The 13,356-nt window shown below is 44.3% G+C and overlaps 1 protein-coding gene across 4 annotated transcripts in view; it reads left to right on the top strand.

The window, feature by feature from the left end:
- Nucleotides 1-534: 534 nt before the first annotated feature.
- Nucleotides 535-13,356, top strand: part of TRIO (trio Rho guanine nucleotide exchange factor) — a 584,493-nt gene continuing 571,671 nt past the window's right edge. For all 4 annotated transcript variants that reach the window (XM_044293534.1, XM_044293537.1, XM_044293535.1 and 1 more), the window contains exon 1: nucleotides 535-1,035. In XM_044293534.1, coding sequence (XP_044149469.1) covers nucleotides 894-1,035 — 142 coding nt within the window. In that variant the 5' untranslated portion in view covers nucleotides 535-893. The remainder of the gene's footprint in view (nucleotides 1,036-13,356) is intronic.

Genomic DNA, 13,356 nt, shown 5'->3' with positions numbered 1-13,356 from the left:
AGTTCCACACACAGGCTTTTTTTTTCTCAGGTAAAAATAAAAAGACTCCCAGATGGTAACTAAATGGACCCCATTATAGTTGGTGACATTTGTTTGGGTCATTTTCATTATTCTGCTCCTATAATACGGAGAGGAATTGAAATAACGCAGATGTGAATGCTCTTGGTCGCTTCCACACAGCAGTGGGATCGATCAGTGCTGTCACAACCCTCTTCCTTATGCCACCTCTTGGCTGACGTTTCGCACTAACAAAGGCAGACGCTTTTGAAACCCAACCCCCCCCAAAAAAAATCCAATCTTCTAGCTGCATTGTGGAAACGGTCTAATAAGGGTACGCGCTTTTTTGCTTAGCAGGTGCGATAGCGGCAGAAATACGCAGACTGCAAAAGCTTTGGTTTGCGGCCAGTCAGCCTGAGAACCGCACGACTTTTGTGTCGCAGGAAAAATCCGACATTTATTGTGGTGGAACAGCTGTAGGGAGAGGACACTTCTCGCGAGATCAGCCTCTCACACTCCCGTAGGCTTGCTCCACCCACTTATACATTCACCGCAACCACCAGCACCGTCGCCGCCTGTGACACTGGTTGTTGTGATTACCGGAGCAGTGATTTGCGGTTTTGTACCGTTATTTCGGTCTTCTCTCGCTCGGCGAGGTCTGCCTCCCGGCACCGGGGGCCATAGGTGTGGTCTTTGTTTTTAGTGCATGACTAGGCTTCGTTCTGCAAATGGGGTGCTGCTGGCTTTTCTGATCGCTGGTCGCATAGCTCTCCTTTACGTTTGGCACGGACGTGGCGTACTGGTAGAACGTGGAGAGGACAAAGGAGGGAGAGCCTGAGGCAGATGACGGCGTGAGGGAGGACAATCCAGTCGGTGGCAGCAAACGTTCCGGAAGAATGAACAGCTCTAGTAATGTTATCCCGTGCTCCACGTCCGCCGCTCCCGTCAGTGCGGCGGGCAGCGGCGAGGCCGGCGCGGGGGAGGCACTGGAGGAGACGGCCAAGGACTCGGCAGACATTGCTGCTTTTTACAGATCTGGTAAGCACTTTTGGGAGGGGTCCGGCGTTCACTCGAGCAATGGCTGTCAATGTCAGAGGTAAACCGCCTGTCATTGTTTGGAAGGCCCCGTGACAGCGTTTTATATCGTGATTAGTCGCGATGATGTCATGAGCACATCGTACAGTGCGGCGGTTCTCACCGACTAGACCTGTCAGTATCCGCCCCACAGAGCGGCATTTCACGGACGAGCGCTGGTGTTGCCCATGGCAACCAAGACAAGAGTAAAGATGATACATCATCTACAAGAAAGGGAATGGATGCAACAGGGGGGGCACCATGCCCACAGCTGGGCATACACTGCCTTTACTGCTATGTATATATGTATAGGGCAGGGGTGCCAACCAGAATCTTTCTTTTTCTTGGACAGCTTATTCTGAAATCACTGACAACCAACGTTTTTCACAGACAAATTGGAAAATTGTAATGAATGACAATTAATTTGGTGGTAATCCATATATATAGCTCAATATACTGCTTAGAAATCGCCAGCATTTACTGCGAGATGTAAAATAATGACAATTGCCACCAAAATAATCCAGTACTGTCAGCCTAAAAACCACAATTACCTATTTTTACGGACTGTCCAGAAACTTCAGGATAGTTGGCAACCCTGGTTTTGGGGCACCTACACATTACACCTAGAGGAGCTTTTATGACATTAAAGGGATACTCCTGTTGTTAGAAGTTATCACTTATCCATGGTATAGGGCAAACATGCTTAACCTGCGACCCTCCAGCTGTTGTAAAACTGCAACTCCCAGCATTCCTGGACAGCGTACAGCTATCAGCCTTCAACATGGCATAGTAGGAGTTACAGTTTTACAACAGCTGGCGGGGCGCAGGTTGATCATTCCTGGTACAGGAGATAACTTCTATCAGATTGGTGAGGGTCCTACAGCTGGGACCCCCAATTATTTTTTTGAAAATCTTTATTTATGTCAATTTTGTTCAAAAACAAGACATATAAAACACAAGTAAGTACATCAGAAATTAGGACATACACATATCATTGCATCAATTCAATGACAATGAATCAGGATGGACACCAAGCTACCACTTCTAAATGTCGATAAGGGGCGCCAGCAACTATGTCCTAAGCTGGCGTCAACTAAGGCTGCTTTCACACTAGCGTTCGGGTGTCCGCTCGTGAGCTCCGTTTGAAGGAGCTCACGAGCGGACCCGAACGCAGCCGTCCAGCCCTGATGCAGTCTGAATGGAGCGGATCCGCTCAGACTGCATCAGTCTGGCGGCGTTCAGCCTCCGCTCCGCTCGCCTCCGCACGGACAGGCGGACAGCTGAACGCTGCTTGCAGCGTTCGGGTGTCCGCCTGGCCGTGCGGATCCGTGCGGATCCGTCCAGACTTTCAATGTAAGTCAATGGGGACGGATCCGTTTGAAGATGCCACAATGTGGCTCAATCTTCAAGCGGATCCGTCCCCCATTGACTTTACATTGAAAGTCTGGACGGATCCGTCCGAGGCTATTTTCACACTTAGCTTTTTTTTGCTAATATAATGCAGACGGATCCGTTCTGAACGGAGCCTCCGTCTGCATTATTATGAGCGGATCCGTTCAGAACGGATCCGCCCGAACGCTAGTGTGAAAGTAGCCTAACTCCTCCACTCATGTTACTTTTGACTGTTGCCCTATTCATCTGTTTGCTAAGGAACATGACACTTTCTGCTGGTCTCATGTCATATTGGTTAAAGCAATATGAGAAAGACAATCAACAGCGACAAACGACGAAACATCAAAGAATAATAAAAATAATAAGTCAGTCAGGATCTCAACCTTACAAGCCAGAATCTATCGCGTATAGACAGCAAACTTCTGTTTCATGAGATATGTGAACAATTAGGGATGACATCACCTATGTAATTAATGAAGTGGAGAGAGCATAATTGGTGGAGCTACCTTTTGCCTCGGCGTATTCCTCTGCCATGTGTGATATCCAAGGTTGCCATATTTTGAGGAACTCGCTTCTTTTATTGTTCTCCCACCCCACCAATTCCTCCATTTGACATAGAAGATTTGTTTTTTCGTACCACATGGTCAATGTGGGGGGATCTGTTTCTCTCCATTTAATGGGAATGAGAAGCTTTGAAGCAGTAATCATATGAGTGACGAGCGAGGCTTTATTTGGTCTGAAGTCTTTCTCAGGGTGCCACAATAAAATCTAAGGGCCAAATCTGAGTGGCAAACCTTGTTTATGGCAGTTTCAACCTCATGCCAGAAGTGTCTCAGGGCTGGGCAGGACGACCAAATATGTGAAATGTTCCCTACCCCAGTAGAACATCTCCAATGCTTATTGGACTGGATTAAGTTGACCCTGGGACCCCCAATTAGAACAGGGGCCCAATACTCCCTGCAGCCCTCCTAAAATCAACAGAGCAGCCAGTCACACATGCACAATCATTTCTATGGGAGGTTCGGAGTACAGCGCTCGGCTATCTCCAGAACTCCCATAGAAATGAATGTAGAGGCCGCACGTATGTGCGGTAGGACCCCCACTAATCTGATAGTTATCCCCTATCCTGCGGACTTATTAACTTCCACCTAATATTATGGAGTTGCAGGTAAAACAGCTTCCTCTCTTCTGGGAAGGTTCTCAGATAAGAACCATTTGGCCTATCTAGTCTGCCCAATATACTGAATACTATGGATACCCCCTGGCCCTTTCTTATATGAAGGATGGCCTTATGCCTATCCCATGCATGCTTAAACTCCTCCACTGTATTTGCAGCTACCACTTCTGCAGGAAGGCTATTCCATGCATCCACTACTCTCTCCGTAAAGTAATACTTCCTGATATTACTTTTAAACCTTTGCCCCTCTAATTTAAAACTATGTCCTCTTGTAGAAGTTTTTCATCTTTTAAATATTCTCTCCTCTTTTACCTTGTTGATTCCCTTCATGTATTTAAAAGTTTCTATCATATCCCCTCTGTCTCGTCTTTCTTCCAAGCTATACATGTTAAGGTCCTTTAATCTTTCCTGGTAAGTTTTATCCTGCAATCCATGTACTAGTTTAGTAGCTCTTCTCTGAACTCTCTCCAAAGTATCAATATCCTTCTGGAGATATGGTCTCCAGTACTGCGCACAATACTCCAAATGAGGTCTCACTAGTGCTCTGTAGAGCGGCATGAGCACCTCCCTCTTTCTACTGGTAATGCCTCTCCCTATACACCCAAGCATTCTGCTAGCATTTCCTGCTGCTCTATGACATTGTCCGCCTACCTTTTAAGTCTTCTGAAATAATGACCCCTAAATCCCTTTCCTCAGAGATTGGCCCCATGCACACGGCCGTGTGCGGGCCGTGGAACTGCGGCCCGCACACGGCCGTGAAACACGGCCGTGTGCATGGGGCCATTATTGAATGGTGTCTGGGAAGTTTTGCCCATGCATTTGTTAGACCCCAGTGTTGGATGAGAGGGTCTAGCTTTCAGTCTCCATTCTAGCTCACAATGATGGGATTGATGTCAGGACACCAAACTTACCCAACCATGCCCTTATGGACCTTACCTTGTGCACTGGGGCACAGCCATGCAGATAGTCCAAAATGTCTTCGTATGCATGTAAGGGTTCTCTGGGCTTTGGTAAAAATCCTCCTGTGTGCTGACCTGTAAAGGGAAGGGAGGGAGGCTTAGTTCTTGCCCCTCTGTCACTCAATTTTTTTCTGGTGTCTCCCATGCGCTCATGGGACTAGATGAGGGCTCTGCTGCTCAGGTCCCGACTAAATGTGTTTTTGAGGCTACTTTTAAATCTGCGGCATGTATTCTGGCAGGCTGTCCTCTGGATCCGGCACTGCCGGATGTAACAAGAATGCCAATTGGCCCCAAGAAGTATATTTGGGTCTGGCAGAGATCTGGCAAAAATGCATAGAATTGGCCAGATACAAACCTCTTTGCCAAAACTTGCTGGGTTTCGGTGCCGCAGATTTGAAAGTAGCCTGAGTCTTCCCATTGAGCAGTATGCAACCGAACATTAAGCCTCTTGCACACAACCATGTGTCCCCCATGGCCGTATTGCGGCCCGCATACTGCATTATGCGGACCCATTCAAGTGAGATGCGATGCGTAATGGAACCACGGAACAGAAGCACTACGGAGTGCTTGAGTGTGGTTTTATTCCGTACTTCGGTTCCGCAAAAAGATAAAACTTGTCCTTTTTGCGAAACAGACGGGTTTAAGTGAATGGTGTCGCGATCCGCATACAGCTGGCCCACGGTCGGTGCCCATGTTGCGATCTGCAGCACACGTTCGCGCGCAAGAGGCCTTACAGATCAGAAGAAGGGAAAGCTAAGGCTACTTTCACATCTGCGTTGTTAATTCCAGTTTTGAGATCCAGCACAGGATCTCAAAATTGAAATTAAACAGATCCGTGCAATTTTAGATGCATCTGTTTTAACCAGATCTGTTAGAACAAACCATATCCTTAATAAAAATCATTGTAAGTCGGGGATCCCAAACCTGCGGCCCTCCAACTAATGAAAAACTACAATTTCCAGCATGCCTACTGATATTGGGGCATGTTGAGTAGTAATTTTGCAACAGCTGGAGGGCTTTAAATTGGGCATCCCTGCTGTAAATCAATGGGCGCTGTATCCATTTTTTCCATTTCATCCTCCACGACGGCATACCATGAGAGATGACCCTTCTACAACCAGGTAGGGACAGGAAAATTAAATAAAATTTGGCCCTCCTCCAGTCCACCTCAGTGTCTTTCCTGTCCCTCCAAGTGGGGAGAAGCCATCTCTCATGGCATTTACTATGGGACTACTCAGGAGGCAGTATTGGGTGGAGAAAAGAATAAAGGAAAATCTGCCTACATGCATGGAGGCAGACTTTGCCCCGATCCCCTATATTGGGTACCTGGTGCTGCAAGAGCTGTAGTGCTGTACTCTGCGTTTGTTCCTTCCTCCCTGGAGATGCGCGCCGACAGGGCGGCCCATAGTAGCATAGTACATAACGCCGAAAAAAGACATTTGTCCATCCAGTTCGGCCTGTCATCCTGCAAGTTGATCCAGAGGAAGGCAAAAAACCTGTGAGGTAGAAGCCAATTTTCCCCAATTTAGGGGAATAAAAATTCCTTCCCGACTCCAATCAGCCAATCAGAATAACTCCCTGGATCAACAAACCCTCTCTAGTAGCTATAGCCTGTAATATTACACTCCAGAAATACATCCAGGCCCCACTTGAATTCCTTTAGGGCTGTTTCACACGAGCGGATGCCGTGCGTGGCATCCGCTCCGTGAAAGAGTGCCAAGACCCGATGCAGACTGTAGAGGCACGGAGCATTAACATGACTGATGATGCTCCGTGCCTCTCTGTGATCTCTTTACTACGAAATCACAGTGACAGTCTGCAGTCTGCATCGGGTCTTGGCACTCTTTCACGGAGCGGATGCCACACACGGCATCCGCTCTTGTGAAACAGCCCTTATTGTACTCACCATCACCACCTCCTCAGGCAGGGAGTTCCATAGTCTCACTGCTCTTACCGTAAAGAATCCTCTTCTATGTTTGTGTGCAAACCTTCTTTCCTCCAGATGCAGAGTGTGTCCCCTCGTCACAGTCCTGGGGATAAATAGATGATTAGAGAGATCTCTGTACTGACCCCTAATATATTTATACATAGTAATTAGATCTCCCCTCAGTCGTCTTTTTTCTAAAGTGAACAGTACTCCATGTGTGGTCTGACTAGCAATTTGTAAAGTGGTAGGACTATGTTCTTATCACGGGCATCTATTCCCCTTCTGATGCAACCCATTATCTTATTGGCCTTGGCAGCAACTGCCTGACACTGGTTTTTGCAGCTTAGTTTGTGGTTTATTAAAATTCCTAGATCCTTTTCCATGTCAGTGTTACCGAGTGTTTTATCATTTAGCATGTACGGGTGACTTGCATTATTCCTTCCCATGTGCATAACTTTACATTTGTCAGTGTTAAACTGCCTAAGCCTCCAATCTATCCAGATCCCTCTGTAGCAGTATACTGTCCTCTTCAGTGTTAATTACTTTACACAGTTTAGTGTCATCTGCGAAAATTTATACTTTACTATGCAAGCCTTCTACAAGATCATTAATAAATATATTGAAGATAAAGGGCCCAATACTGACCCCTGAGGTACTCCACTAGTGACCCAATCTGAGTATGTACCATTAATAACCACCCTCTGTTTTCTATCATTGAGCCAATTACTTACCAACATACAGACGTTTTCTCCCAGTCCGAGCATTCTCATTTTATATACTAACCTTTTATGTGGTACAGTGTCAAATGATTCGTCGCTCTCAAGTCTAGAACTTACCTCCTCATAGAAACTGATTAAATTAGTTTGGCATGACCGATCCCTCACGAAGCCATGCTGATATGGCGTTATTTGCTTATTTCCGTTAAGATGCTCTAACATAGCATCTCTCAGAAAACCTTCAAACAGTTTACCCACAACAGATGTTAAACTTACCGGCCTATAGTTTCCAGGCTCTGTTTTTGGACCCTTTTTGAATATTGGCACCACATTTGCCATGCGCCAATCCTGTGGGACATTCCCTGTCAATATAGAATCTGCAAATATCAGAAATAAGGGTCTGGCTATGACATTACTTAATTCCCTTAGGCTTCGTGGGTGTATGCCATCCGCTCCTGGCGATTTGTCTATTTTAATCTTTTTAAGTCGCTGTTGTACTTCTTCCTGGGTCAGACAGGACACTTTTTTTAATGAGGAATTTATTTTTACATTCTGCATGTCATCTGACAGTTTATTTTCCTCAGTGAATACATTGGAGAAAAAAATATTTAACAGCTTTGCTTTCTCCTCATCGCTCTCTGCGACTTCCCCCTCATTACTCTTTAACGGGCCGACACCTTCAGATTTATACTTTTTAATATTTATATAATTGAAGAACATTTTAGGGTTCGTTTTACTCTATTTGGCAATTAATCTCTCAGTCTCTAGTTTGGCCTCTTTTTTTTTTATTTGTTTTTTATATGTTCTATTTTTTCCTTATAGTTTTTCAGTGCTTCCGTGCTACCTTCCTGTTTTAGTGTTTTATATACTTTCTTTTTGTCATTTATTGCTTTCTTTACAGTTCTGTTTATCCACATTGGTTTCTTTTTGTTCCTTAACCTTTTATTCCCATACGGTATGTACCTCTCACAATGAGATTTTAGGATGCTTTTAAAGATGTCCCATTTTGTGGCTGTATTTTTATTTTTGAGGACTTTGTCCCAGTTAGTTAGGCCTATGGCCTCTCTTAGTTGGCTAAATTTAGCTTTTTTGAAGTTTGGTATTTTTGTTCCTCCCTGTAGGAACGCTCTTTTGAATGATAATTGGAAGGTTATTACTTTATGGTCACTATTTCCCAGGTGTCCCCCAACTTTCACGTCTGTTGTTCTGTCAGGCCTATTGGTTAATACTAAGTCCAGTATGGCCGTCCCTCTAGTCAGGTCCTGAACCAGTTGGGAGAGGTAATTGTCTTTGGTTTTTGCCAAGAACCGGTTTCCTTTATGAGATATACAAGTTTGTTTCCCAGTCTATATCTGAGTAGTTGACGTCCCCCATAATAACCACCTCATTATGATTTGCTTTTGGGGATTAAGTTAATTTTCATGGCAAAGAAGGACTATGCAATTCATCTGATCTCTCTTCATAACACTCTGGAGTATATGCAAATTTCTATTATAAAAACTTAAGCAGCAACTTTTCCAATTTCCAATATTTATGTCATTCTCAAAACTTTTGGCTACGACTGTACATCCAGGCCCCTCCTGAACTCTTAGTGAATCTCACCATCACCACCTCCTCAGGCAGAGAGTTCCATAGTCTCACTGCTCTTGCCGTAAAGAATCCTCTGTTTGTGTACAAACCTTCTTTCCTCCAGACGCAGAGGATGTCCCCTCGTCACAGTGATAAATAGATGATTAGAGAGATCTCTGTACTGAGCCCTGATATATTTATACATAGTTATTAGATCTCCCCTAAGTCGTCTTTTTTGTGAAGTGAATAACCTTAATTTTGATACTCTTCAGGGTACTGTTGTCCACCCATTCAACTTTTCCAATTTCCAATATTTATGTAATTATGCTTTGCCTGCTAATGTGAATGATCTAATAGCATATCTACTTTGTCTTCTGTTTCTCCCTTCGTATGTGTCGCGTGATGGAGACAGTTCTCACAAATCTAAGACAGCTGCTAAAGTTAGAAAGTGTGCAGTATGTTCTTCTAAATTGTCAGAATCATCCATAAGGAGGACCTTTCATGGGTCCAGACTTTATGAAATAACTAGCAGGTTATGTAGAGCACTGTGCGGGGATGTAATATCGCTTACTAGTTTGTCTATGCGCTGCTCCGTTCGCCCGCTGTGCGCCCCCCCCCCCCCCCCATTCACTTTTTCTGCCTGGTATTCTAATGAAAAGTATCGGTACAGGCCGGAGGAGACTGCCCTGTTTCTCAATGGGCATCTCCTTCTCCCTATTAACCTACAGAAGGCCACCTGTCAACTAGACAGCTACAAATACCACTTGTATAACATCCAAGGTAAACCAAAACTAACAAGTGGAAAATTGTATAAAAAAAATATAAATTTATTGATAAAATACAAAGGATGGAGCTACTACAGGGTTACAAGAATACGGAGAAGCACAGGGTCACAGACGCCACAATACACCTAAGTGTCAATGAATGATGACACATTGACAGGTACCAAAATCGAGTACTAATATACGTTCAAAGATGACCCAAATGGCCAGATGTGGAAGCTCTACACAATACCTGTAAACAAGTAATACAATTAACCCTGTTGATTGCAGGGGAAAAACACAGTGAATCTGCACATGGTATTGAAACCATGAAACAGCAGACCATGGGAGTGAAAATTCTCTAATAGAGATCACAATGTAGACAATAAATACCATGGATGCATGGAGAGACTCACTATGGATACGTGCAGAGGTTTAGACAGGGAGATACCGGCTTAGAACGTACCTGAAGACATGGTGGTGAATGGGCGTGGGCCTCCTTCTCCCTGGCTGTACCGCTTTAAAAAAAAAAAAAAATATATATATATATATATATATATATATATATATATATATATATATATATATATATATAATTATATTTTTTTTTTAAAGCACTGATAAAATAAGCACTTTGATAATATGCAAATGAGCCTCTGGCCATAGAATCAGCACCTAGAGGCTCCGTCTACTCGCCCTTTATCCCGCCAAGGTCCCCTGTTCTGCCGGCCCTGCTCTTCTCGATTGATGTCATGGTTCGCAGCATCGCTGACTAAATCCCGCCTGCGCCGTTCACTTCTGTATTCGGCGCAGTGAGTGAAGGCTGCTCTCCTGATGTCAGTTTTCTCACTGTGACGTAGTCAGCACATGCGCAGTGAGGAATCTGGCACAGGAGTGCATCATTCACTCGCTGCGCCTGCATCGAATACAGAAGTGAACAGCGCAGGCGCGGGATTTAGTCAGCGATGCTGTGAACCGTGACATCAATCAGGTGCTGATTTTACGCCCACATAGCACCTATCCCATTAGCATATTATAAAAGTGCTTATTTTTATTTTATCATAACGGCTGCAGGGAGAAATGTAAAAAACACTGTTATGTAGTGCTGACATTAGCGCATCGCTAAGGTCAGTCAGCTGCATAACAGTATTCCTGATGGTAGAAACCCTTTAAGTTATGTTCAAGGTGTACGAGTAACATTGCTAAAGATATTGTCGCTTCCGTTAAGGACGAATTAAGGGAGGTAATCAAGCAGGAAATACGGTCTGCCCTTGATGGTTTTTCTGTGCCTGAGCCCTCTCCCTCTTATTGTACAAAAAGGAGGGAGTCTAAGGCCCCTTGCACATGGGCGAGTTTTCCGCGCGTGTGCAATGCGTGACATGAACGCATTGCACCCAGACTGAATCCTGACCCATTCTTTTTAATGGAGCTGTGCAGATGAGCAATGTTTTTCACGCATCAGTTGCTGAGATTTTTCACACAACACACATGTTCTATATTCTGCGTTTTTTCTTTTTCTTTTTTTTGTAACGCAGGCCCTATAGAAGTGAATGGGGCTGCGTGAAAATCGCATTGCATCCGCAAGCAAGTGCGGATGCAATGCAATTTTCACGGATGGTTGCTAAGGAGATAATAGGGATAAGCCCAGGGACCCCATTAAAGTCCATTTATTTTTATTATTTTCCATTATAACATAAGTAAAATGTCCATTGAGGGTTAAAAAATTCCTCGCCTCATCAGTTTGATCGCGCAGCCGTTATAGTCTTTCTTCTTGCAGGACCTGCGCTGACGTCATTGCGCTCACCACGCAATGAGTGCGGTGACTTCAGCAAAAGTCCTGCTGACTGAAGATAGAAGGTCCTTCCTTTCCAAGTTTTATTATTTAAAAGTACTGTCTTATCATAAATCTAAAAAAGCTAAACAAATTCATATAGTAACAGAGGTTCAAAATGGAAACACTATCTTCCACGTTGAGCCTTCTAAAAAAAAAAAAGGGGGATTTTATGGCTTCTCTAGATCTAAGAGATGCATATTATCATAGGCCAGTCCTCTACTGAGATGAAAAAAAAATCCTGAGAATTGCGGTATTCCTAAAAGGGATTCTACACCATTTCCAATTTCGGGTCCTTCCATTTGGAATAACATCTCTGCGCCCTGGGTCTTCACAAAAGTAATGGTAGAAGTAGTAGCCCATTTGAGAAGACAAAATGTTATCGTTCCGTATCTGGATGATCTGCCTGTAGTCGGAAGTTCTGCAGCACTTTTAGAAAGGAACCTGTTTCTGACTTGCCAGCTGCTCTACCAACTGGGATGGTTGATAAACTGGGAGAAATCCAGCCCAGTACCTTCTCAGCAGGTAAAGTTTCTAAGTGTTCTAGATTCTACCTGGCATAAAACCTTTTTACCTACTCAAAAATAGATTTTTTGACTTTCAATGTGTCTGTGTTCCAGAAGCTTCTTTTTTGTCCAATTAGAGATGCCATGCCCCTACTGGGTTCACTGACTGCGTGCATTCCTGTGGTCAGATGGGCCCAGTTTCATTCTCGCATAACCCAAACATGGTTGCTGGAGAATTGGGACAGAGATCAAAACTCCCTGGAGAGCAATATCTCTATTCCCTGCCGAGTAAAGGACTTACTGTTTTGGTGGCTCAATCCTGTCCACCTACAAAGGGGAGTGCCCTGGATCTTCAAAGACTTGGTGACGGTGACCACAGATGCAAGTCTTTGGGGCTGGGGAGCTCACTGCCTGCAGTTCTACATTCAAGGTTAGTGGTCCGTCCTATTGGGCGACCTTTTCTCAAATGAAAGAGCTCTGGGCTGTTTGGGAGGCATTTATAAGATGGCCCAACTTGTTGTCAGGGAAAGATGTTCAAATAAGATCAGACAAACACTTCTGTGGTCGCTTACTTAAACCGACAAGGGGGTACAAGGAGCGCGATATTGAGTCAGATATGGAAACAAATCTTTTCTTGGGCAGAAAATCACCTGAGGTCCTTATTGGAGGTCAATCTGAAATGCCATTTGAGCACAAGGGAAGATTTCCTCAGCAGAGTCCAGTTGCAGGAAATTGTGTCTGTACAAGGAGATTTTCAATCAGATCTGCATGAAATGGGGATTTCCTCATATGGATCTGTTTGCGAACCATCTGAATTCAAAACTTCCAAAATTATTTTCCCTGAATCCGGAAGATGGGAACATAGGAGTGGATGCACTCTCTCTAAAAAGTGGGACTTCTATCTAAGTTATGCGTTTCCGCCTCTTCCCCCTAATACGAAGGGTATTGAAAAACATTTGAGAGAAAGCAGCTTGGGTCACCTTAATTGCTCCCCTGTGGCCAAAGAAGGCCTGTTTCCCATTGCTGAAAATCTTGTCATGGGGCAGCCCCTGTGTCCTTCCATGGATGAACGATCTCCTGAGCCAAGGTGCAGTCTTTCATCCCGTATGTGGAAAACTTACACCTAGCTGCTTGGAATCTGAAAGGCTAACCTTAAGATATCATGGCCTTATAGATCCGTAATCAACATCATGGTGGATAGTAGGAAAGAGGTTACTTCAAAGATTTATTCTAAAGTTTGGAAACTGTTCTATTCCTGGCGTCTAGAATTTAAGTTAACCCCGTATTTTTCTATTCAGGCAGTTATAGGGTTTATATATTTAGGATGTTTGGGTTTAGTAAGGGGCTTCGCCCTAATACATTGAGAGTGCATATTGCCGCCCTAAGCTCAGTCTTTGATGTTTAAAATAGCTGACCATCCTTGGATAAACTGCAAAGAAAAAGGGGG

Source organism: Bufo gargarizans, chromosome 5, assembly GCF_014858855.1.
Source record: "Bufo gargarizans isolate SCDJY-AF-19 chromosome 5, ASM1485885v1, whole genome shotgun sequence".
NCBI classification, from domain to species: domain Eukaryota; kingdom Metazoa; phylum Chordata; class Amphibia; order Anura; family Bufonidae; genus Bufo; species Bufo gargarizans.
This window is presented reverse-complemented; position numbering and strand designations above follow the sequence as displayed.